The sequence below is a fragment of the Passer domesticus genome, chromosome 1, assembly GCF_036417665.1.
Source record: "Passer domesticus isolate bPasDom1 chromosome 1, bPasDom1.hap1, whole genome shotgun sequence".
Lineage (NCBI taxonomy): Eukaryota > Metazoa > Chordata > Aves > Passeriformes > Passeridae > Passer > Passer domesticus.
The window spans coordinates 14,451,257-14,475,078 of record NC_087474.1 but is presented as its reverse complement, the minus strand read 5'-3'; the positions used below and the strand labels follow the sequence as shown (position 1 = coordinate 14,475,078).

The following is a 23,822-nucleotide window of genomic DNA, read 5'->3' as shown; positions in this document are numbered from 1 at the left end:
GGCACCTAAGTGCTTTTTTGGACTTCATCCCAAACACTTCATTGAGTGAGTGTTGCATTAACAACAGCCCAGCCAGAGGATAAGCAGCAACAGAAATGCTCCAAGTGCTATTTCAATGCATCCTAGAATGCGAACAAATGATGGCTGCAGAAACAGCTGGACTGGGTTATGGTGTCATTGCCCCAAGATGTTTCCTTCACTTGTACAAGGAAACACCCTCAGCAGAACTTCCTTCACTGCAAAACCTTCAGCCCAGTGCAGTCCAGAAATCCATCCAGGCTGGAACCACTGACTTGTTGTTGAAATGGGTGTGCAGGTCCCACTATCCATACATGTGACTCTGTTAGAGGGGAAGGTGGACCCTGGCAAGTAGAGAACAGCGTCTTAAAGGTATTGTTAGTTCTGCAGGGATTTGTTTGTCTCTATTTTCAAATATGCAGTGGCCACTTGTAAGGACCCAACAACTACAACTCACTCTTCAGCTTCCCTTCTGAAACAAGTAAGTAACATGGTTACTGTGTGGTTAGTGGTGCTGCTCATGACCAGTAAGTTCATGCTCAATAGAAGGACAACAGAGGCTGATGGGAATAAAAAAGATAGAGCTGTGTGTGCCATTTTTCATTTTAGGCAAGTATACCCTGACTTTGGAGGGTACACGTTCAGGTGAATGCTGCCTGCAGGGCACAACAAAAGATGGAGCTGAAGTAAGAAGATTCAGTTCTATTTTAACTTTCCCCTTGCAGTGGATGCAGCTTGACTTCTCTGATGTAGGCTGCCTGGCTGTAAGTTGCACATGCAGGGGAGGGTTTAATCTCCTTTCAAACAGCCGCTTATTCAGAGGCTGCTGGCTGCTTTTCTCCCAGAGCACTCCAGAGCTTGAACAAAGGATCTCCTTCCAGGTTCAGATCTTTGTCAGGTGAAGGCAGAACTTATGAGGTCTCACATCTAGATGGGGGAACGTGGGACCCCCACAGCAGGGACTTGCCTGAGGGGGTGACTGGGTTTGGGCACAGTGGCAATGCAATGAAAGAGTGTGTGTGGTGTAAACGTCCCATAGCACCCTGGTCTTTAAACAGCCTGTCTCCTCTAAGGGATGCCTGCATGATGCTTCTGTATCACTGTGCTGCAATATGCCCAAATGGCAGGGGTGAAGCTTGATCCAGGGATGGAAAGGATGTGATAAATAAGGCTTCAGTGGTGTCTGTTTCTCATCTGAAGTAGAGAAAATATGGTGAGGTAGAGGTGTAATTTCCACAGATGAGTCTGGAAGTCCTTTAGTGAATTGGGGGCTGCATGAATTGTGCCTAAGGTGACCTCAGAACAAACCCACCTAGTAAAATGCACATGGATGCCTTTTGATTAATCTGAATGAGGCTTTGCTAAAAATAATCTTCTATTATTTTGGTGCTTAGTTCCATTTTCTCTCTTCAACAACATAACTATTAGATTTCAATGACTTTAAAATCCAAATGAAGCCTGGTACATGCTAACATTCTGGTGCTGCAATCCTTTGCACAGTTGCTGTAACTTAAAAGGTTGTCAAGGAAAACTGTGTTCCCATAATGCTGCTCAGATAAGTTCTTGGTACCAGTACTTTTCCAAAAAAGTACCTCTTTTCCTATCTCTTAAAAAGCAATTCCAGTGGAGAGTAGGTTAAGAAATGGGGATGACATCCGTATCTGCAGAAGTGCATGTAAAAGAATAAGAATGCAAGTAAGAGTTAAATTCAAGACTAAAATATACCTGCACAGGGCAAGTTTATTGCTGTGGGGATGAAACATATCCCCACTCACTGTGTCAAACCTGTCTACGAACAGGTAGAAAGGAAGGGAAGCAGCTTGGAAGGCTGACTCTGTACAGCAGGGATGCTCTGCACAGCTGTATTTTTCTTTTCCTGGTTTTCCGCATGAAGCAGAGGTGGCTCTGTTCCACCCCCACAGATAACAGGACACTCCCTGTGTGATTTCATAGCGTAGCCAGGCATTTGGAAAAGATTTTCCTGTGAAGAATGGATTTGAGTCATAATCCTTTGACCCCGCGGCCCACCCGAGAGGGCCGTGGCACGTCGCTGCTCCCTGATAAGGATTCCCATGCCGCCGCTCCGCTCCCGTGGCGGTGAGCTGCTCCGGCAGGAGCACGTCCTGGCCTCCCTCCAGAGCCCTGGGATCTGGGCAATCTCCAGTGTCAAGATGTGTTTGGATACGGGCAGGCGCGACGCTGCTCTGTATCAGATAGATAGCAGCAGCATCCCCTCGCCCCAGGAGGGAGATGCCTGGAGTGGGTGTTGAGCGGCCAAGGCCTGTCCGTCCGTCTGTCTGTGGGCTTTCTGCCTGCTCCTTAACCCTGCATGACAGTCACGTCTTCAAGGGGCTGTGTCTTGGAAGATAAACACAGCTTTCCTGGTTCAAAAATTACAAGCCATTCTCCTATTTTTTTTTTCTTTAACCGAGGAAGACTGTAATTTCAGCTTTTTGGGTGAGGCTCTCTGTGGGAATGCACTGACATGAAGGGGTCTTGCAAACTCTTGTTGAACTTTTTCAGTGCTCCCATTACAAACAAGCTTTTCTTCACTCTCTGCCCTTGCTACTGTGCTCAAATTCTTTTATTTAAAAAACCCAAACAATCTACTGTAAATAACTTTCTCCCCTTGATCTCATAAAACCAGCTCATGTAGATCCACTGGAGGGAGGCAGTATTTCAGGAAGGGCAGTGCTGCCTTTTGAAACTTAAGATTTGAAAACTTATTTTACCACAGCTAAAAGCTGAAATTGGTCAAATAGCTATTATTTCAGTCCTTATGGACCTAATGGAAACTATGACATAAATAATTTATAAAAAGAGAGTTTTTATTGTGTACTAAAACACAGTTTCAAGGATGCTCTCCTCTCCCCGGGGGAATCTGCACTCCCCAGGGAAGGGCTCGCTGCAGAGGCTCCACCATGACTGGTACCCAAAGCATGGCAAGTGCTGGGGGAAGGAAGCCACTCACAGCATTTACCTCCATCCTCCTGCGGGCAAGCAGGAGGACTCTCATGGCAATGGCAGACCCACAGCCCATGGCCACAGATCCAGCTGCCCCTCCTGCTGCATGCCCTTGCCAGCTCAGGTGCCTCAGCACCTCTGAGCCTCTCTGTATGGCAGTGACTGGGCTTGGGAGAAGGGAGTAACCTACTCCAAGGCAGCTTTCCTTTATCTTCCCAATAATTACAGTCTGACCAAAGTTTTGAAGACTAAAAACTTTCCAGACTCTATTACTTGATATTTACTGCTGTAGCTATAGGTTCTTCTGCCATCAGTATATATTTTCTTTTGTTTCTAATAAACCCCAGGGCTTCAGTTGCCTCTTAATAGCAGTGTTTTCATAGCCTAGACATATCAGTGTAACTAAATAAGAATTATTTTATTTGTACTGTGTTTGCCATCTTCCAGCTTATTGTTTATACATATATGTTCAGGAAAGGGAGGAGACATTCCCAAAAGACCTCTCTGGTTTCTACATTACTTCACATACCTTTATCATTCTGGCCCTTGTGCTTCTCCTCCCCTAGGTTCTCCACTATTTCAGAGTCTATTCTCCCAAATAAGGACCTGCTCAGCACACATTATGTGTTTGCAAGTTAAATTATCTGTATTAGTAAGAATATCATTGCAGCTGTTTTGAAGATGAAGTTGATTCTTTTCTTTTTCCCCCAAGTAAATTTGAAATTTATTTAATGAAAAAGGCAAAGAATTTTAGCTAAAGCCTGTGGGTAATCTCAGTTTATTTTCTGTCTTCGCTGCAACCCCAGCAGGTCAGTATCTGAACATGACACAGTGAATCTGGAGTCACAGCAGTACGGTGCTGAGCTGTAGCCAGATGTTTGATGGGAGGACAGGGTGGAACCCACTGCTTGACTAGACTTACACCAGACATCAGGCATGACCCAGTGGCTGCTGAGCACTCACAGCTTAATGTGAGGTGGGCATTTCCACAGACATCATCAACACATCATGGTAACTCATGCGTTCTGACCAAAGGCTGCTCTTATTTGAAGTCTGTTTTCCTCACGCTCTAGTCTGCACAATGATGTTAATGAGATCCACAGCTCCTACTAATTTCTTCCTCTTACAGAAATCAAGCTAAAACCTGTACTTGGAAAAAGACCTTTTCCCAGCTGCACATGTCTCACTTCCCAGTGTCTGTGGGCCTTCTCTCCTTATCAAGTGAAGCTCACATCTCTTGCAGGAAAGCCAATGTGGCAGTCACAGCTCCATGTGTAGCTTCATGGAGATGGATGGAGCTGCCATAACATCTGCACTGTACCACTCTGTGCCCTGGTACATAACGGATACATTATTAAGTGAATGTAGGAATTAGTCTTCTCTGAAGTAGAAATCATGCAAATTTTAAACTAAGAAAAATAGGATAGATCCAACACCAACATGCCTTGCTACTTCATAACTTTTCTCCTTTTATCCTCCCCTACCTTTGGGGGATGACTCTTCCTCCCCTCAACACCTTGCTGAGAGGCCAGCTGCAGCTTCTAATCCTTCTCAAGAGCTTTTCAGCTGAATGACTGTACAAATATTTTGGTCAAGAAACACCCCTGAAAAACAAGGCTTAACTGTTCTGTTCCCCAGCTGGGTGACAGGGGCAATTACTGTGATAACTTCCCATTTCTCCTGGGTGTTATGATGAGAAACTCATTAGTTATTTTCCGAGTACCCTGAGCCAAGTCCTTGAATGAAAGAGCTGTAAGGATTGTTTTAACAATATTTAGCACTTCAAACGTTTTGGAAGCACTACCTAATTTTCCCAAATGTAAACCAGCTAAATCTGCAGGGTAATTTGTGTGCCACACCCCTCAGCCTTTTCGTCAGTCTTCACAATGTTCAGGAACTCACAAGATATGGGTGTACGCTTCCTCTGTGTTAACTAGTCTGTTATTTTTAGCTTTTTGCCCCCATTTTTTCCCTCCCTCCAGCACACTTTCATGTGTCATACTTTAGGACTTCAAGGTACATCTGACAGACCTGATAGCTTAGTCCTTACACTTGAAGGAAAATACTCTCCATCAGTGCACTATTTCTGTTCCCCAGCAGCCTATGGCCCAACGCCTTGCACAGACAGCAATTGCTGTGAACTAAATCATCTTTGCAGAATGAACTATTTCCCTCATTCAATACACACCCACCCTTTCTGCTCTTTTGGGATGCCTAGGAAGCAATAAAGCAGTTCAAGTAAAGGACCCCTGAATACCAAGTCAAAGTATAGCTAAAGAAGCACTAGAGAACTGGCAAACGAAAACCTCCCTTTTCCACAGCAATGCTTAGTGTTTTCCTTGATGAAGCAATAAAATATCTGAAGTCCCTCTGTTCCAAGCTAAAAAGAGGCGCCAATTGTATAAACAAGTGATTACTGTCGAGATGGGCAATGTGAATTTTTTCTTGCGAAAAGGTAATAACTATTTTGGTTTTGACTAGCAGCTGTTCTACGTTTAATATCTTATGGCTGTAACATGCCATATAGGATGGACAAGAGGAAAAAATAACCAGGGATTTAATAGCACATCTGTGACTAGTTAGTTATGGTAAACTTCAGGTATGTGGTGATTTCAGCATGTGTTACTAAATATTTTCCCAGCAACTGGATCTAAGACAAAACCTGTTACAGTCTTTTGGGGAGAAATTAATGTACCTAATCACTTCAAACCCCACCAAATTATGAAAAAGTATGCTTGATTTCACTGTAAAAAGCACTGATGAATGATCACCTCCAGAAACGAGACTCCAAGCCCACGACAAGTTCTGTAGGAATGGCAGGAAAGTTCTGATCCTGAGCAGCAACACTGCTGATGGGACATAAAACATAAACATAAAACCTCCCAGTCAGGGAGGTTTTGAGGCCAGGGAGAATTATAAAGGCATAAAGCAGCAATAACTTGCAGTGAGCAGAGAACAACTTCCCATTCACTTGGCCCAGTGATGACATGCTGCAGTGCTGTTGCTGAAGAGTTGGCTGGTGTGCAGCATGTCTTTGTGTTTTTCCTTTTCCCTTCCCTCTAAATTAATTCATCTGTATTTCCCCCATCTGGCCTGTCTTGCTCATGTTTGTGTGTTTCTGTTTTCCACAATTTCTGTCCATAATGGCCACTTGCAGGCCAGACTTGCAGGCGCTTCTCTTCATCTCCTGAGGAGCCAAGTCCTGGCTCCCTGCTTGCCCAGGCACGCAGACCTGCTCTACCATGTCCCACAGGATCCTGATCTGAGCCTGCCTGCTGTGACACAGGGATGCTCTGCTGCTTGCTGGGTTCATGCAGCCCCACTGTGCTCCTGTCCAGATACCCAACTTTGCACACACAGCTTTTGATCCATGGTTCCTTTGCCCTTCTCCTTGCAGTGGGACAATAATGGTTCTCTCCTCTGTGGCCCCATTGAGTCACCCTGCCCCATCACACTGATTTTTACCCATCTCTGGAGTCCTACACGGCAGGACAGGCTTTAGTGCTCTTTTCTCTTCTTCAAACTCCATTTGTATGCTTCTCTCTCAGCCACATTTAGTTCTTTTAGCCTTTTAAGGATGAAGCTCTAAACTCAAGAATGTCTGACAATGGTCCACTTCTCTGGAAAGAGCCAGGAGAGGAGATCTGCTCAGGCAGCTGCAGGGCTGTGGGCTTTGCAGGGAAAAATGCTCCATCAGTTGTGTACACTGACCATCAAAAGGCAGAATTGCTTTCCTCCTCCTCTGCTTTTCTTCATCTTTGCCCTTCTAGCAGTCACAGTCTGCACTGCAGTAGCAACCAGAGACCACAGCCCTGCTGATCTGAGCACCGGGTAAAGGCACAACAAGAAGCAACATCTGCCCAAAGAACTTGTTCTCCAACAGGCAGAGGGCAAGGTGCTGCAGGAGCAAAGGGAGTCCCTGACAGCTGCACTGAAGCTCAGCCCTCAGACTTCCCAAATCACAGACTAACGTGTTACACCACCCCTCTGGGCAATCCCCCTTGGACATTAACTGGGGCTGCCAGCCATCATTTGTTGTTCATTGTGAATCCAGCCGAAGGCATCCGTCCTATTGTCCCAAAAATCATGTTTGCTTTCTGGTGCCTGACTGTGGAGCTATGTTCAGCTCACGTTTTCAGTTTTTTCTCTGTAACAGAAGACCTAGCAGCATGGGCATGGTTTTTTTTTTTTAGGATTTTTTCCCTGTTATTTCTAACTTCAAGGTCCTTTGACTTTACTTGGGGGAAATCTTCAGTGACGGCAGGACTCAAGACAAATCTGCAGGAGTGTCTCCTTCCAAGGACTGCACCTACCTTTGCAGCCCACAAAATGTTTTCATAAGAGATGTAGCAAAAATTAGCCCCAGGTGCAGAGAGGTAGGTCTGAGATGTGCTGTCCTCTGTGCTTTTATCATGATCTCTACAGCCTGTGACATCACTCTGACATTTTTCAGTCAATGGTCCCATTTCAAATGGTCCAATGGAATGGTCCAGACTCTTCCCCCCCTCCCCGCCTCTTCCCATTCCCTAAATCCAGGGCCAAAGCAGCATTTCCAACAGAGAGTCGTGAGCTCCAGGAACAAGGACCTGCTCCGAGTGGCACACCATGATTACCCAGCCAGAGCAAAGGCTTTTGTCTTGGGAAGAAGGGATTTAAACAGGACTGGATTCTACAACCAAGGAGAGCAAACAGCTCAGAGCTGCAGCCATACAAACGAGAAAATAATTCTGGATTTTTTTTTCTGAAAACACAGAGGAGACAACTATTTAAAAACCCCAGAACTCCCAATTTGCCTGTCAGAGTCAAGATATTTAAATAACAAACTTCAAGTTGTAGCAGCACAGCTTCCGTGCTATTGATGGAAACCCTTGCTATTGTTACACCCACACGAAGCTGCTCTGTGACAAAACTTAAACCTTCTACTGACAGACTACCGTGTCAGCTACAAGACTTCACCACAGGAAAATACAGGGGTTTCCCAACCAGCAAAGGCACAAAGAACTTCACAGGTACCCTGCAGGCACAGGGTGCAAGGGGTCTTGCTGAAGGTCCCCCTGCTGCTGGTGGCATTGTCTTTGGTGGCTGCATCATGTGTCAGCAGCTGCTGGAAGACAAAAGGAGATGTCCACAGAAAAGCAGGTCAATGACAATTACTCCCAGAGCCCTGGGAAACCGGGGCACCGGGAAACCTGTATTCAGTTCTGGGCTCTCCTGCAGACTTCTGCCGTGACCTTGGACTCATCATGTAACTTTACTGCCCTTGTTTTCTCACTATTAACTAGAGCACATATTGAGTAGGACTCAATTTATGAACATGCGTAAAAATTGCTTTGATAGCCTGGGGTAAAAGTCAATTAAGACAGGGCAAGCAGTTGATGGGCCCAACCAATTACTAAAGTAAATGATTCACAAACATACCTTTTTGGGGGGGGAGTGTCATTAAACTAAAAGATTTGCAAATTATTCACCTGTTTCTAGAGGCTGAATAGATGATGGGGAGGGGAAAGGTGGGGAAGCAGACAACTAACAATGCTTTAAAAACGTTTGAAAACCATGTAGAAGACGAGCCCTTTGGGGGCATGGCCAGGCGCCAGCAGGAACAGCAAGTTTCGGAAAGCTCTGCTGGTGTCCCTCTCCATCCTCGACAGACCCTCTTCCCTTTCGCAGATTTTCCCCGTGCTGAGAAAGCTGACATCGCTCATCTCAGCTGAGCCATGAGTTACGATCATCTGTAGAGAGAGGGAGGGCAGGGGCGGCCCGTTCAACTTTCCGGAGCGAACACACCGCCCCACGCAGCGCCCGCGGAGCCCCCGCGGCCGGGCTGGGCTGGGCTGGGCTGGGCTGGGCTGGGCTGGGCCGGGCCGGGGGGGACGGGCGGGACGGGCGGGGCGCCGGGACCGCCCCTCCCTCCCTGTGTCCGTCCCTCCCTCCCTGTGTCCGTCCCTCCCCCGTCCCTCCGCCCCGCCCCGCCCGGCGCGGGCTCGGCGCCTCCCGCAGCCGCGGCCGCTGAGCGCGGCGGGCCGAGCCGCAGCCCGAGCCGGCAGCCGCGGGCGCTGCGCGGCCGCCCGGAGCGGTGAGTGCGGCGGGCCGGGCCGGGGCGGCTGCAGGAGGCGGGAGGGGAAGCACGGCGGCGCTCGGAGGTGTCCCGGGGCGCACGGCGGTTCGCGGCAGCGGGGGGCACATCGCTCGGGTTCCCATCCTTTGCACCTGCTCGTTCATCTCTCCCCGCCGGCATCCCCCGGGAGCTCGCCCTGAGCCCCGGTCCCGGGGAAGTTGGTCGGTGCCGCTCGCTGAGCCGCTGCCCTTCGTTGGCCGCCGGGCGCTGTGCTCCCCTGCGCCCTGAGCGGGCTCCGTGCCGGCTCCCCGCGACCCGGGGGGATGTGGCACCAGCGTCTGAAACTCCGAGCGCCGCCGCTCTTGGTGTTTGTCTGTACTCCGATATTTGCACAGGAGTTAAATGGCTCTTTGGGTTATTTTACTTTCTGGTGGTTGTTTTACACTGTGTCCTGTTGCAAAGGAGACAAAACCCCAGCTGTTCTGTCAGAAGGAGATCTGTGCTGTTATGTCATTTCATAATTGCCTCAGAATTGCAAATCATGGCCTTAGTCTGCCACTGGATCTATGCCAAAGGACTCTTGCATCTATAAAGGATGGGTGGTTGTTTGGGTTCTTTTTTATTTCTTTTTTTTTTCTTTTTGTTTTTTGGTCAAGAGTTGAGAATAATGGCTTTTTATTGGCGTGGGCTCTACACGTTAAGTTACTCCGTCCCATGTCTTTAAGTGAACACACGATGTAACTGTTCTAAGTAGTCAGTCTGATTCACAGAGTCAAGACATTAAATCTTGGCTAGTGACAATGAGAATTGTGTCCTGCTGAAAAGTATTCAGCTGCACTTCTTTGCGTGAGCTGAAGCAGTTTCTCATTGTTACTTCAGAAGTTCCGATTCTGCCCAGAATGGCTGTTGCTTTTTGTGGGTAACAGACACATGGAAAATAGCAACCTTCCGGCTTCAAGCTAAACAATATCAGATTAATGACAGAGAAGGGCTCTACAGATCAGAGATGCAGTCACTTGCAGAGCCTTCATTTGTGCCAGCACTTGGTTTGTAATCACAGAGGCTAGATCTGCCCTACCCTGCTATGCTGTGCAGTTCTACCGCTCACGATGCTACCACTTGGAGTAAAAAGTGTGGTCCTGCCAGCTATCCCCTTTTCCAAGGATGCTTTGGGCAGCAGGAGCAGGAGGAAGTTGAGGCAGACTGCTGCCGTGGGGTAGAGAAGCTGGGCATGGCTGTGCCCCTCAAGGCAGGATCATCTCTAAGTTGTGCCATCAGAGCACATTAGAATACCAACTAAAATACCAATTTAGTCTGTCATTTCAAAGGCTGGGCCCTTCTGCGTCCTCCCTTCCTATGGTGATGTTAAGTATTTCTCCATGCTGCAACATGTATTTGCCAGCCCCTGCAAAAGACGGATCTTTCAGGGTCTGCCAGGCTGTGTGTATCAACTGGCATATTACAGTACTATATTGTTCTTTAGATGCATAACTTCACTGGCCTCTTATGACCTAAAAAGCACACAGAAAATAAACAAGGGCATATTGTTCAGTGGGAAGGATGCAGAAAGTTCTCCTACGTTAGCTGTTAGTTAGGGGAACACGACTTTTAAGTGTTTCTCCTGATTGTCAGAAGAATGACATGGCACATGTGAGCTTGTTTTTTGCCAAGCAAGCTCTGCTTGGAAGGTGAGGCATTTCTGAACTTCTTGGTCACCTTGGAACTAGTTATGAGTACATAGCAAAGTCCTGCCCAAATCTTCTCCTCTAATTAATTTGGCCAGAGGCCATCCTAATTAACCTTGAGGGAGTTCAGGGGTGGGAGAGCTTGGTATGAAACAATTGTTCTCTTGTAATTTGCCGTTCACAATGTGTTGACCAAGCTACAAGCTACATCTCTAAAATCCTCTGGGTCTCTTGCTGAAGCCATTACACCAGTTTATTTGTTTTTTAACAGATGTTGTTTTCTAATCCTTGAGTGGAAGGGTTATCTTGCTTTCTGCAATCTTGTTATTGTGCTTTGTTGCAAGGGCAAGTGGGCTTGGGCTTGCTGGGGAAACTTACTCACCAGTTCCAGCGGTGAAGGAAGGGATTGGTCAGCCTTTCAGCAGTACTGATGTGATTGTTAAGGTCTCTGTGTGAACTGATGGCATCTTTTCACATCTACCTAGAAATAACCCTCAGCTCTTCTGGTGCTGGCAGTGCCTGCAGGGAATGAAAAGCCGCAGGAGCCTCTTTGCCCAAGAATATTAAAGTTAGGATATTAATGGAATTTGTCAGCCATAACTTGGACTGTCTCAAATGGTGAGGCAAGGGAAAAAATCTGAGATAGTTGAAAAAGAAGGAAAAAAAAAGTTAAAGGCTGGGTTCTGCTTTTTAAAAATGTTAATAGCACCCTGCAAGTCACTAAGAGCATGATGAAGGGGAGAAAAATGAACAGCTGTTTCTGAAATTTCAGGGTGGTCTATCTTCCCCTTGTGATGATGGCTGCTCACCTTGTTGGTCCAGGAGGCTTATCTGTGCTCAGGAAGTGGGTCACCCATTACCAGCCTGGGCTTACCTTACTGGTGGCAGCCCTGCCCAGCACACACGGTTCTTCAGCAGCACCACATTGATTGTGTGTAGCCTTCTCAAGCATCTGTCTATTTTTTTCCTATGCTAGTGCATGAAAATGCTACTTTGGCATTTATTTTCTGGTAGAGCGAGGGGTCAGGGGGAAATCCTGCTGAGACTACCAGTCAGGACACACAGATCCAAGAAAGAAAGATCAAAGGCGTCTGTAATACAGGAAGAAGCAGAGGGTCAGCCCGGAAGAGAGGGCATTTGATTATATGTACAAGGGTAATATAAAGGGTGTAACACGCAGGAGAGGATGGTGGTGTCCGAAAATGAGTAAACAAACAGATGTGTAAGACTGTGCTGAGAACTTATTTACTCAGAAGACACAATCCTTATCTCTTTGAAAGAAGACCACACCAACCTTGGAATGCTTCTGCTCCCAGCTACGTTTGTGAGCAGGAGAAATGTGTTTGTTTGTGGATCCCTCCTCCGTGAGTCCTGGCCTGATGGGCCGGCCTGTCCTGCTGTGATTAGTAGGATGCTAATGTGTGTACTCCTTTTGATCACAGAGCCCAGGCTCTATAAGTCATGTCACTGTCACCTCAAAGAAGTTCAGCCATGTGATAGATCCCTTATTAAAAATTTTTGCTTTGACAGATTTAATACAGTTATTACTGAGATCCTTTTTTCCTTTTTTTTCTTTTGTCTTATACAGATGGAGAGCTTTTCTATTAAAAAATACAAAAATTAATGCTTACTCATGAAGTTCTGATGTGGGAGTAGCTTATTAGGACTTTGCCCATAGGTATTTTAGATGGGATGATTACCACATAATATCTTGATTTTAAGATGTGAGCAACAAATGTGATTCCCTGTGCTTTGTTCTATGAGTGTGAACTGCTCCATACAAAACTGTAAACAGCATGGAAACATTCATTTGAGTCCTAAAAACATCCTCTTTTGCAGTTCCTTTTTGGGAGGCAAAGAGTTGACTAATTACACTTCGTGTAATAAATGTACTATTTAGCTCTCCTGTTGTGACAGACAAAAGCTGTCATTTGAGGAAATACACCATATGCTGCCAATGGGTGTAAGGACTTGTTATATCTGGAGCACAGAGCATCAGTGAGTGCTCTTTAACAATTGCTCCTTCTCTGAAAAAAATCTGGGCCAATTTCAGTGGACTAATGTGCTGGTCTATCATCAGTGAAAGCCAGCTGCTGACATTTTGGAAACCAGCTAATACAAACAGTGGTATCTGTGCATGCTTGGACATATCCTCTCTCCCTGTTATGCGTTTACATCTCTTTGGATGCTGAAGAGCCTCAGCCTATCAGTGCTCAGTCAGGCTGGGATTGGTCCATGGCAAATTTAAAAATCAAACTATTTTGGATACCAACTCCCATCCATGCATAGTTGGACATGTATTTCAGCATTATGTGAACCCAATACTCAAACACCCACATTACTTAAAAAAATAATCTCTCTGTACCATTTTCTTCTTGGTGAATGTGAGAAAGCAGAGTCTGAAACCTCCTAACAAACAGCAGCACCTGAAGAGCAGCCATCACTTGTTGAGATCTGCCCCAGGAGATGCTGTGCACTCTCTCTCATGCCATGGTGGGTTTGCAGATGTATCTGCAGATACAAGACAGGAATAACTACCTTCTGAGAGTTAAATAAACTCTTCAAGACTTGTTCCTCTCATCCTTCCCACTTCCTAATTTTATTGGAGACACATTGTATCATTAATTTGTTCTCTGGCACAGTTCCTCCAGGATTTCAGTGAGGTCTTTTTGCTCAAAGAATGCAAAGAGGATGTGAGCTGTAATTTTCACTGTCTGTGAACCTCTGTGTTAGAGAAAAAATGTGAACTCTCCTGCCCGCAGGTAATGAGAGTTGAACACAAAAATTCACATATTTCTTTTTAATTTCTTTGAGGTGAATGGGAGGGACTGGCCTGGGAAGACATGCAGAACCAACATAAAGTTGGCTTATCTTCCAGCAAAGACTTTGGCATGTCTTCTTCTCATGTAGTCTGCAGAGATGATTATGCATGTAGCACTGGCAGCTTTGAAGCCTTCAGTACAGCACTGGCTGCAATGGGAGCTTTATTGAAGCTTTGCCTGGTGGGTATCCATGGTGTGATCAGAGTCCTTTGGGCAGGACCCCATTCGGGTTCCTCTGCTCATCTGCTGCCTCTTCTCTGCTCAGGACCCTTCAATCCGTGGTGTGTGTTTTGTGTCTCAGCCTCCCTGTCCCTGCCATCCCTGGAGGAGAAGCAAAGTTTCTTTTCCTACCCCTGTGCCAGACCTGCTCCCCTTTAGCAGCCCCCTCACTCTTCCCTGCAAGGCAGAGATGTCAGGAAAGGAGGGTGCAAGGAGAGTTGTAGCAGGTGGCTGGGGATAGAGGGGAAGGTCACGTTGTATTTGGGGTGAGGTGGCTATTTGTAGCGCTGAGAGATTTGTGGGAAAGAGTTTTGATTTTCTTGGAAATGCGTGGAGCATGCCAACAAGACATTTTTTGGGGGAAAGGTAGAGGAAGAATATTACAGAGTTTAGTTTCCATCCCAGATCCCTTGTGTCTGAGGCAGGATTGCTTCATCTGCACCACTTCTGCTAGGTGTTCATTCAGACTGTTCTTGAAAACCTGTATTGATTGACAGCCTGCCAGCATAAACAGTCAATAACTATCATTATGGCTAGACAGTTCCTTTTAATACCTAATCTAAATCACCCTTGCTGCTTCCTAAGTCAGTCCCTTTGGTTATCCACTTCTGCAGGGAGTAGGACAAGATTATTGCAGCCTTTTAGCAGCCTGACATATTTAAAACTACGTCTCATTCTCTCACCCTCATTCCTCCACACTTTTCTTCCAACTAAACAAGCCGACTTCTTGTACCCTCTTCTCTAGGGGTCACACTTGGCTAAATTTTTTATCCTTCTTGTGATCATCTTGCTTGAGGTAGGACGCAAACTGGATATAGGGCTGAGAAGAGTAAAGAGCCTGATGTGTGATGCTCCTCTTGATATATCTCCAGGCCTATTCACCAGGCTGCCAAGCCCTGCACCACTCTTATCATGAAACCATGGAATTGTTAAACTTGGAAAAGGTCTCTAAGATCATTGAGTCAAATCATGTCATCCCTCTTTGTGACTACAGCACCAGAGACTCTTGCTGTACTGCTCCTTTTTGTTTTGCATGACTTCCTTCCTCTTCAACATGTTTTTTTACACCTGCCTGTATTGAATCTCAATCATTCATTTCAGAGTGGGTCTTTGATTTATTAAGATTTTATTCTAATTTTAATCCCTGAAAATGCTCACAGCATTCCCTAGAGATTTGTAATTGTAATCTTCCTCCTAATTTACAAGTCATTAATGGAAATAATGAGTAGAACAAGACCCCAGGCACAGCCCTTATGTGTCTTTTCAGGTTGCCATTGGACTTGCTACTGTTGCTTGAGTACAGATTTGAAGCATTTGTATGCCTGCCCGCAGTAAATTATACCTCAATTGTATTCACCTCATTTGCATACAAGACTATCACATGCATTCATCAAGGCTTTCCTCATTCCAACGTGTGACTTGTGCTGTTTTTTCCTCTCCAGTCACTACACTCCCAGCTCCGTCAAAGAAGAAAATTAAATAGATTAGGCTTAATTTGTTCTTGACAAGTCTCTATTTTCTGTTTTCTCATGGCTTTATCATGTGGGAGTGGATGCAGCTGCAGTGCAAGGCGGCAAGCGGCGAGATGGAAATTCTTCTTGGATCGCACACTTGCTCCCTCCTGCTCCACGATAAATCAACACTTGTTTTAAGTATTTACAAGGGAATTGAATAATAATTTGTCTGATTTGATATCAAAGCAAGGCTGTTTGGTCTATGTTACCTCAGATCTGTCTCCTTCCCCCTTTTGTTTGAAGTTAGATAATATGTTTGCCCTTCATTCATCCTTTGAGAATTTCTAGAAGGTGTTTACTCATGGCTAGGAGGCAGCCCTGACTAGTTCCCTACTCCTTCCTTACTCCTAGCCTATGCTTAATTAACCCCCACCGAGTTGGATGCATCCAGCTTGCATTAATGTTCTCCAAACTTTCTCCTGTGTTCTAGAGTATCTTTGCATTAAATAGATAACATTTGATCATAGTGAACATTATTGTTGAAGGCTCTTCAAACACATTGATTTTATCTTTCCTGATGGAGCGTGTCTCTGCAAGTCAGTGGATGTGGTGCTGGCTGTTTCTGTAGCAGAGGGCAGGGGCATAGCATTCTGGGGTGACTGCATGCACAGCACCACTGCAACCTGCTGGTTACAGTCCCATCTGACTTTATTGTCCTGAAAAAGATGAAATTAGCAAGGTAAAAACCTTGTTTAATGTGCTTTTGATAGGCTGTTTTATATGCACACATGCAAAGCCAGAGTGAGAAAACAGGAGCAATTTAAATGTCCAAAGCCTTAGATATTCTCCTGGGATATAGCTCAGGGTTATATTTAGACAGAGCAAGTAGCACCATCTAGTATTGAGACAACCATAAGAACCTGTTTTCCATAGCTCTAGTCTGTCAGGCTTTTATCACTTGATCTGAGACTTTCAGGTTGTGTCTCTCTCTCTCAGGCTAGGTTTATTTTAATATTGTCAGTTAAATCAATTCAACCATTTCCAAGAAAAACTAGAGGGGAGGAGAGAAGGAATGTTGTTTTGCCTGCATTAGAAAGGGGAAAGAAAATAAAGAAAATAAATCTTTCAGCTTTTTTATTAAGAGCTGCGGTGCCATCATGTTCAAGAACATGATCTGTGGTGACAAGGCTTGGAGACATCTGTGTGTGTTCTTGAGACTCATCTCTGTTTTGAGTGACTCCATTTTCTGAAGACTTTTCTCCCCATCCATCAGCACACCCCATCCTCTGGTGCTGCCTGCTGGTGACCCAGCCCTGTGCTCGTGCCCTCGCTGCTCCAAGGGATGTGCCAGCAGAGCATTCCTGTGTAGCCCCGGCCCAGGGCTGTGCTGCTGGAGTGGGATCATCCCTGTAATGACAGCTCCTGCTTCTTCCAGGTGTAGGTGAGATGGGGTCTCAAATCTGGGAGCAGAGAGCAGGCACAGAGGTTCTTCTGCTGGAAGTGTAGGCAGGACAGTAGGTGTTCATCAGGAGGGGAAGGAAGAAATTGGGGTGATGGATGCAAACTGAAGCTGTGAGGGGTGCAGGAGGAAGGATGGGCTGTCTGCCACAGTGGTGGGCTGTGTGGGAAGAGTCACTCAGCTCTTGGTGGGACCAAGAGACAGGAGGGCAGAGAAGGGATCCTGGAGGAGACAGGGAAGACAGCAAGAAGGATTGGTGAGTGTGGAAGGGGGAAATGAAGGCACTGGGGTACATGGTGGTGAGGAGTTAACAGGGGTGGGGGGATATGGGACTTCCTGGACAAAAATGTTGGTATTGAATTAGATGAACAGAGGGATGGAGGAAAGCACAGTATGAAAATTACTGCAACCAGTTTTTTTGGCTCATCCCATTAGGTTTGTGTGCAGAGGCACTAGGTTCTTGCAGCAGTTGCTATGAATGCACCTAATTCACTTTTAAAGCTGAGTCCTTCAAAAAATCAGGTTGTAAGCACTTCAGACTGGGTGCCTAGAGTGGAGAGGGTTGTTTCACTTTAGTCTGTCTGCATAAATATTCTGTCTGGCACATGTCTGATATGAAATGGGAATAATGTCACCCAGACGTGAGTGAAGATAAGCTAGTTTAATGTGTGACCCATCTAGATAATACTCTTTGTAATTCAGATGCCTGTTAGTAGCTGTATCTTCAGAGCAGTGTTTGAATAGCTGCTGTAGAGACAGCCTAGGAAGAACTGCCATCACCTAGGCTGCACACCAATCGAGGCCAGAGTCCTGCAGAATTCAATAGCCTCGAGTCATGTAATTAGAGACTGCAGCAAATTGCGTGTCCTTGATTTTGGCAATTCTTAATGCTGTATGCTTCATTTTGCAGTATGAATCATGTTCCTTCAATGTTTTATTTTCTTGAAAGTTGTACAAAATCATTTATATTATTGTTATAAATAGTTCTGCAGAGGTGGGAGGGCAAATCATGCCCAAGAAGGACTTCAGGGGTTGTATTCAGCCAGTTGAAGGGTTGCCACTTTCCCCTACATTTCAAGTAGCGGAGGGCAGGAGAGATGTTACAGAGGGCAGCCAGGACCAAATCCTCTGTCACTTGTGGTCTTCCACCCAATACATGGCTGCTGTGCCAGGACACTCTGTGGAACTTGGGCTAAAGGAAGCAGCCTGCCAAAGGGCTGCTCAGAGCACCTTGAAGGGAGCATTCAATGCCATGCAAGTCATTTCAGAGCACAGAGGTAACACCTGCTTCTGCCATTGCTGCAGGTGTTGGCATTCATCATCACTGGTGCTGGTCATCATACAGATGGTGGTGGTACCCCACCGAAATAACAAGGCTTGGGAACCCCTACCACTGAAAACAGCTACAGACAAAAGCAGATCATAAATAGAAAACAATGTGTTTCCCCCACGGAGAATGAGTTCCAGAAGCAGCTCAGAGGAAACTAGCACCAAATTTCTTCAGGGTGTTTTTCAGGAGTGCGTTGGGCTTTCCTCAGGCCGGAGGTGAGATCCGTGCTCATGGAATGAGCACCCCAAGGTGAGGCGCTCTGATGACGTTTCCATCTGGTGATCCCATTGTGTTCTGCTTGCCCAGGCTGTGGGTCTCCATTGTGTCTGTCTACATGGGGGCTGATGCTGATTTCCGCCATTCACACTTGTTTCTTTGCATCTGAGAGTGCTGCTGAGAAGTTTCCAGAGAAAAGCTTGGCCGCTGTTTCCAACGTATTGCAGAATTGTACCGGCTGCCGGGGACAAGTCGGAAACACTGGCAAGATAGCAGGCATCCTCAGGAAGCAAACCCTATCAGAAAGCACTGATGTCATTGGCAAACAAAACAAATGAGGGCTGGAAAAACAAACTGTTTTGCAGCGTTGTTGATCTTCCCTCAAATTAGAAGCTCTGCACAGCCTTTACTCTGCGGTCCAGACTGACAGATTATTTACATAGAATGCTGCAGCAGTGGTTTTGTTACTCCTGCCAATCCAATTCCTTTGATTTTATTTTTTTAGGTTTATTTATCTAAGGGAGGGTGGGGTGAGTGTCCCAGAACTCTAGCCAGATTCAGAAAACTGGCCAGCATCCTTGCAGATGATGGGTGCTGACATGGTTGATGTCCTGCAAGCTTTGATCAGGCAGGACTTCTGGCTTCCCTGTCCCTGATCAGCTCCAGTGCAGGAGATGCTACTTCCCCATGACTTCTGCACAGCCCTTTGAGGCTGTGTCCTGGCAATGTCCCAGCTAGGGCCACCTGCCACCACTGCTACTGTGCCATGAGCACAGAGCAGGATTCTCCCGCTTGGTTGTTCCCATTGTGGTGTTGTGATGGGCATGGTGATAGCATCCTTCTCCCAGATGGGCCTCCCCACCACACATAACACCATGGGGTTTCCCCTTCCACACATGGTGAGTTTGCAGAGCAGGAAGAGACAGTCATACCAGTTCCTCATGGCACACTTCCACTTGTTGCTCCTCACCACTGGTGCCAAAAGCAGGATCAGAGTAAACCCCATGGGCTGGAGGTTTCTTGCCCACATGCCTTCGCCTCTCTGATGGCTGCAGTGGGTGGCAGAGAGGGGGTTAAACTCCTCTCCAAACCAGCCCTCTAACAGCAGGAAAAGCACATTTCTTCCTTGCACCTGTGAGCGCTTCAATGGGCTTTCTGCTGTTTATGGTAGTCACATTGGATCTTCCTCCTGTTAGAAGCTGAACAGCTCTAGCAGCCAGCTGTTCCCTCTGCTCGGCTCGTACCTGGCTCCTTGTACAGTCCAGGCAGGGGGTGGATGGAAAATCAGCTTTTTAGGTCAGCATTCAAAAATAACCCTCAAAGCCTTCCCTTCCTTCCATGAGGGAAGGGTCCCACTCCTCCCTGCTTTCTGCCTGCTTGTACTTACTGCTGGCTCATCTACTCTGAGCTCTTACTGGGAGTTTGGAGTTCTGTTCTAGCAGGGGCTAATATCTTCAGCACAGAGCTTTATTTCTCTGTTTTTAAAGGGTGTGTAGTGTTGCATGTGTGAAAAGGGAGGAGATTCATTAAGCTCTAGGGACAAACCGGTTTAGGTGTTCAGGAGGCTCTCAGGGTGGAAAGCCACTTTTGCAGTGTTCCAGGTTAAATTGTGGCTCTGCATAACAACTGTGCCTGTTTTTCTACACTGTGAGCTCTCCCTGGGCGAGTGCCATGGCCACTGTGGGCAGTGCAGCAGTAGCTGGAGGGTTCCTGGGTGCCTGGAGCTGCATGCCAGGCTGGCCCAGAGCAGCTGGCCAGACTGGCTCCTCAGCTGGCACAGCATCCAGGAGTCAAGGTGGTACAGCAAATGGATGGGGCACTGGATAGGCAAAAAGTAGCCATAACACTTGGAGTGCTGCAGCACAAAAGCTGGTTTATATAGCACGCCAACCCATCCACTTCTGGGTATATGTAGCCTGAGAGATTTACTACTAATAAACATGCAACAGCCATCTCAGTAGTTGCTCCATTTAGAGTAAATCCTTGTGAGCAGTAGTGAACAGACTTCTCCCTTTCTTCATGCCCAGGAAGAGCATTAGGGACAATGTAGAAAATGCACTTTTGTGTTATGATTTTCGCAGAGACAGTCTCCTTTTAAGCAGCTGCCAGTGCAGGGCTCATGATCCTCAGGTGGACCTGCTGCTACCAAGGACACAAGTATTCACTAGATGTGTTAAATGAATTCTTCATGCAGGGAAAATAATCTTGTTGTTATATTTTTACATACATCTATTTCTGTGTGTTTTGTGTGTTTTACCTTTTCAGCCACCTTTTAAAAATTTCTTCCTTTTGTTAACACAGTTCAGACAGGGAAGAATGTATCAGGATGGGTCCATTGTTTTGTACAGCCTTCAGAACAGAACATTATCGTCCACACATTTTAAAACTCTGGAAGAATGGGTATTCTATAATTGCCATTATAAGCTGTGAGAGTGGTATAGACAATAGAGACTGTTTTCAGCCAACTAATTCAGTTTGCTGGATCTTTGCTCTAGTCAGTGCAGAATTGAGGGCTGTCACTGGGGAAGAAAAATCTTGACCATCCTGTGTCTTGCAGATCCTTGAGGTACAATATACACGGGCATCACATGTTGTTTACAGTCATGTTACACAATGGAAGTGTGCTGTCAAAACAGCATACTTGAAATCTTAGATTTTGTTATTCTAGCTGAGGATTGCAGCAGACCAATGCAGGGAGAAAAGAAAGTAATCTGTAAAAAGGACTGTTTAGCTGAGGTATTGCATGATATTACCTGGGTTTCTCATGTGGTTGCATAATTCGTTTTTGTTCTTATGCATATTTTGTCCTTGTTCATGTGAACATTTTTTTAAATTGGAATATGCAGAGCTGTAGGGAGAGGCTTATTGCTCTGTAATCCACCCCCTCCTCCTGCAGCAACTTAAAACATAATACAGAGCACACCTCTACATGACTGGAGAAAAATCATTGTCTAAGGAATTGCCTGCTCAAGTTGTAGGCTTACCTCCAGTGCAAAGTTTTTATTTTGAGGTCTCATTAGTGAAACCTGAAAGCTGCAATCACCAGTGAATTCTTGAGTGAAAGGGACTGAGTCAGCAGCAGCAGCACAGCATCTGCTGCTTGGCTGAGTGCAGGGAGGTGTATTGTCTAGGGAAGGACAGCACATGATTCATCAGCATCTGCATGCACTTTACTTCATCTATTTTATTAAGAGGGTGAAAAACTGTGTAAAGAAGATGAGACTTCTAGCTTCCTGAGCCTGCCAGCTGATCAGAGGTATCTTTTCTTGTCTAAAGTGGCCTTCTGATTGTTTTTGGTTATGTTTTGTAGTGATGGGTCCAGCTGGAAGGAGCTTTCTGATGGCACAGCTGTGAGTGAAACCAGCACAACATGTTCAGTGTTGAAGACCTTCTGATTTCTCATGGATACAAATTGTCAAAAAATCCCCCTGTTTCATATGAGAACAGATATGATGGATACCGGCATGAAATCACGGGGAACAGATCTGCTCAGAGAGCAGCACTGAATGGGATTGAAGCAGAATCCAGAGCTGGGGCCTACAGCAAGAAACCACTGGTGAAAACCAGCTCAAGCAGCACTGAAAGCAGCCATGGGAGCCAAGGGAGACAAGCAGGTCCTGGTTACCACCATGACCTTCAGGGTTTGTCCACTTTTCATACTTCAGAAGGGGGGTAAGTTTCAGCATCATGCCATGGCTTTGCTTTCTCTTTCTTTTGGTCTCAACAGGTAACTAATCATGACTCTAACCCTTAACACCTTCCTGTGATCCTTTCCTGCTCCCATCCTAGTAACCATTTCTATTCACTGGATGTCTACATCCAGTGGCACATTCATTCACCTTCTGCTAGAGAAAGGCCTTTGGGAATACTGGGATAATGGGAAGTGGCTGAGTGTGGGAAAATATGTTTTACTAATGTGGTTTGTATGAGAAAGGCCTTTCTGATGGACTTAGGAAAGCTTAGTTGTAGCACAGGGGGAAAAAAAAGGGAAAAGGGTCATCCTTTTCTTCAGTTTTAAAACTGCACCCATCTACTTCTGCCACTTACACACCCAGGTTTTACTGTGGATTCGGCCACATGCAGCTCTTGGTGGGTGATTTGCATTCATAGAAGACTTGCTTGCTCTCCTAAAGGCTGCTCTTGTGGAGTAAACATGAGAAGGTGCCTGTGCACTTCTTTTATAAACAACTCCAAGCCAGTGGAAGCTCTTGTTGTCGCTCCAGCAAACGTGCTTGCACGGCCATGGCTTGCTGGACACCGGGTACGTGCGCAGCGGGGCTGGGGCCGGCTGGGCAGGAAGAGCCCAGTGTACACACCGACACTTGGCCATTGTTCTGCAGCTATTTGAGTGCTGCAGATGAACAAAGGAAAGGGGCTCGAGCAGGACTGGAAGCCAGCCCAAGTATGACGATGGTTTACAAGGAAAAGCCCCTTCCTCCTGCCGAGTGGGCTTGAAACTGAAAGCAGGGCAAAACGCTGTCACCTTGGGAGCTTGTCCTCTTACAAAGACCTTCAGTAACATGTGGCAAAGCCATGTGTCCCTTACTCCTGGGCTTGTCTGCTCTTTCCCTTCACATCTTTTCCCCTTGCAAGTCTGTTTGCCTGGAGCAGGAATGGCTGCTGGTTGCCAGTTAGGATAATGGGCAGGAAGAGATGTGAGCCCCCTAAAGCAGTCATAGGACAGCAAGTCCTGGTGAAGGTCTCCAGGTGGAACCATCCATTCTAGAGAAGGAAGGACAGAACACAGATGTAAGGGTAATTGGGAGGATCCTTTCTGGTGTGTTTTGGATGAAGAAAACGGGACAACAAAAAAAGTGAGGAAAGATACTGAAAAAGAATGGAAAAGGTTTTGAAGCAGGGGAAGAGAGTGTGCAGTGGTGCTGAAGCTGATGCTCAGTTTAATGTGGAGAAATACTGTTGTGAAGAAGATCTGGCTGGGTGAGGCTGGAAGCTACCACAGCACTGCTGCTTCTGCATCCTGTTTGTCAGAGCCTGTGTGGATGCACAGGGGTTTGGGAGGGCTGCTGCCTCCCTGCTTCTCATTCTTCTGGGTGCATCTGCAGGGGCTCGCACATCTGCCCCACATCTTGGATATGGAAGAGATATCTGTAGTTGCTGACCTTGGCTAAATATCAAATAATGCTTTCTAACAGTTTAAACATCTCTTTCTAAATGCAAGGGGTGGGACCTGCCAGTCTACAGCATAGTTAAATATTAATCCTGGTTTTTAAAAGTGGCTTTTCCGCATAACATAGGGAACACAACCCTGGAAATGGCTTTGTCACACTTCCATAAAATAGAAATATTTTCTTGCTGTTACTGTTACAGCAAACTGTGATTCCCAGTGATCATACTGGGAGCTCTCACAAGGGACTAGCAGCTAGAAAAACCTTTGTATCATCCCTTCCTTGCCATGCCTGTGAGTGTGGAGTGCCTCTGGTGTGGAGTGTGACACAGCCATGGCTGGGCTGGTCTGGGAAGGGAGGAGGGAGCTCTCCAGGCTGGATCTGGGGAAGCCACAGCACTGCAGTGCCTCGTGTCAGCTCCTGAGCCCCTCCAGGTCCACTCCCAAGTCACAAGGCTGCCGTGTCGTGTGAGCT

The 23,822-nt window shown here is 46.3% G+C and overlaps 1 protein-coding gene across 6 annotated transcripts in view; it reads left to right on the top strand.

The window, feature by feature from the left end:
• The window catches only part of JCAD (junctional cadherin 5 associated), a 62,020-nt gene that overhangs the window by 24,310 nt on the left and 13,888 nt on the right, over window positions 1-23,822 (top strand). For 3 of the 6 annotated variants that reach the window (XM_064403616.1, XM_064403585.1, XM_064403381.1), the window contains exon 2: window positions 21,533-21,894. In XM_064403616.1, coding sequence (XP_064259686.1) covers window positions 21,593-21,894 — 302 coding nt within the window. In that variant the 5' untranslated portion in view covers window positions 21,533-21,592. Of the gene's footprint in view, window positions 1-8,929; window positions 9,056-17,981; window positions 18,256-21,532; window positions 21,895-23,822 lie in introns of those variants that run through there. The other 3 variants (XM_064403527.1, XM_064403449.1, XM_064403669.1) reach the window with 3 other exon arrangements.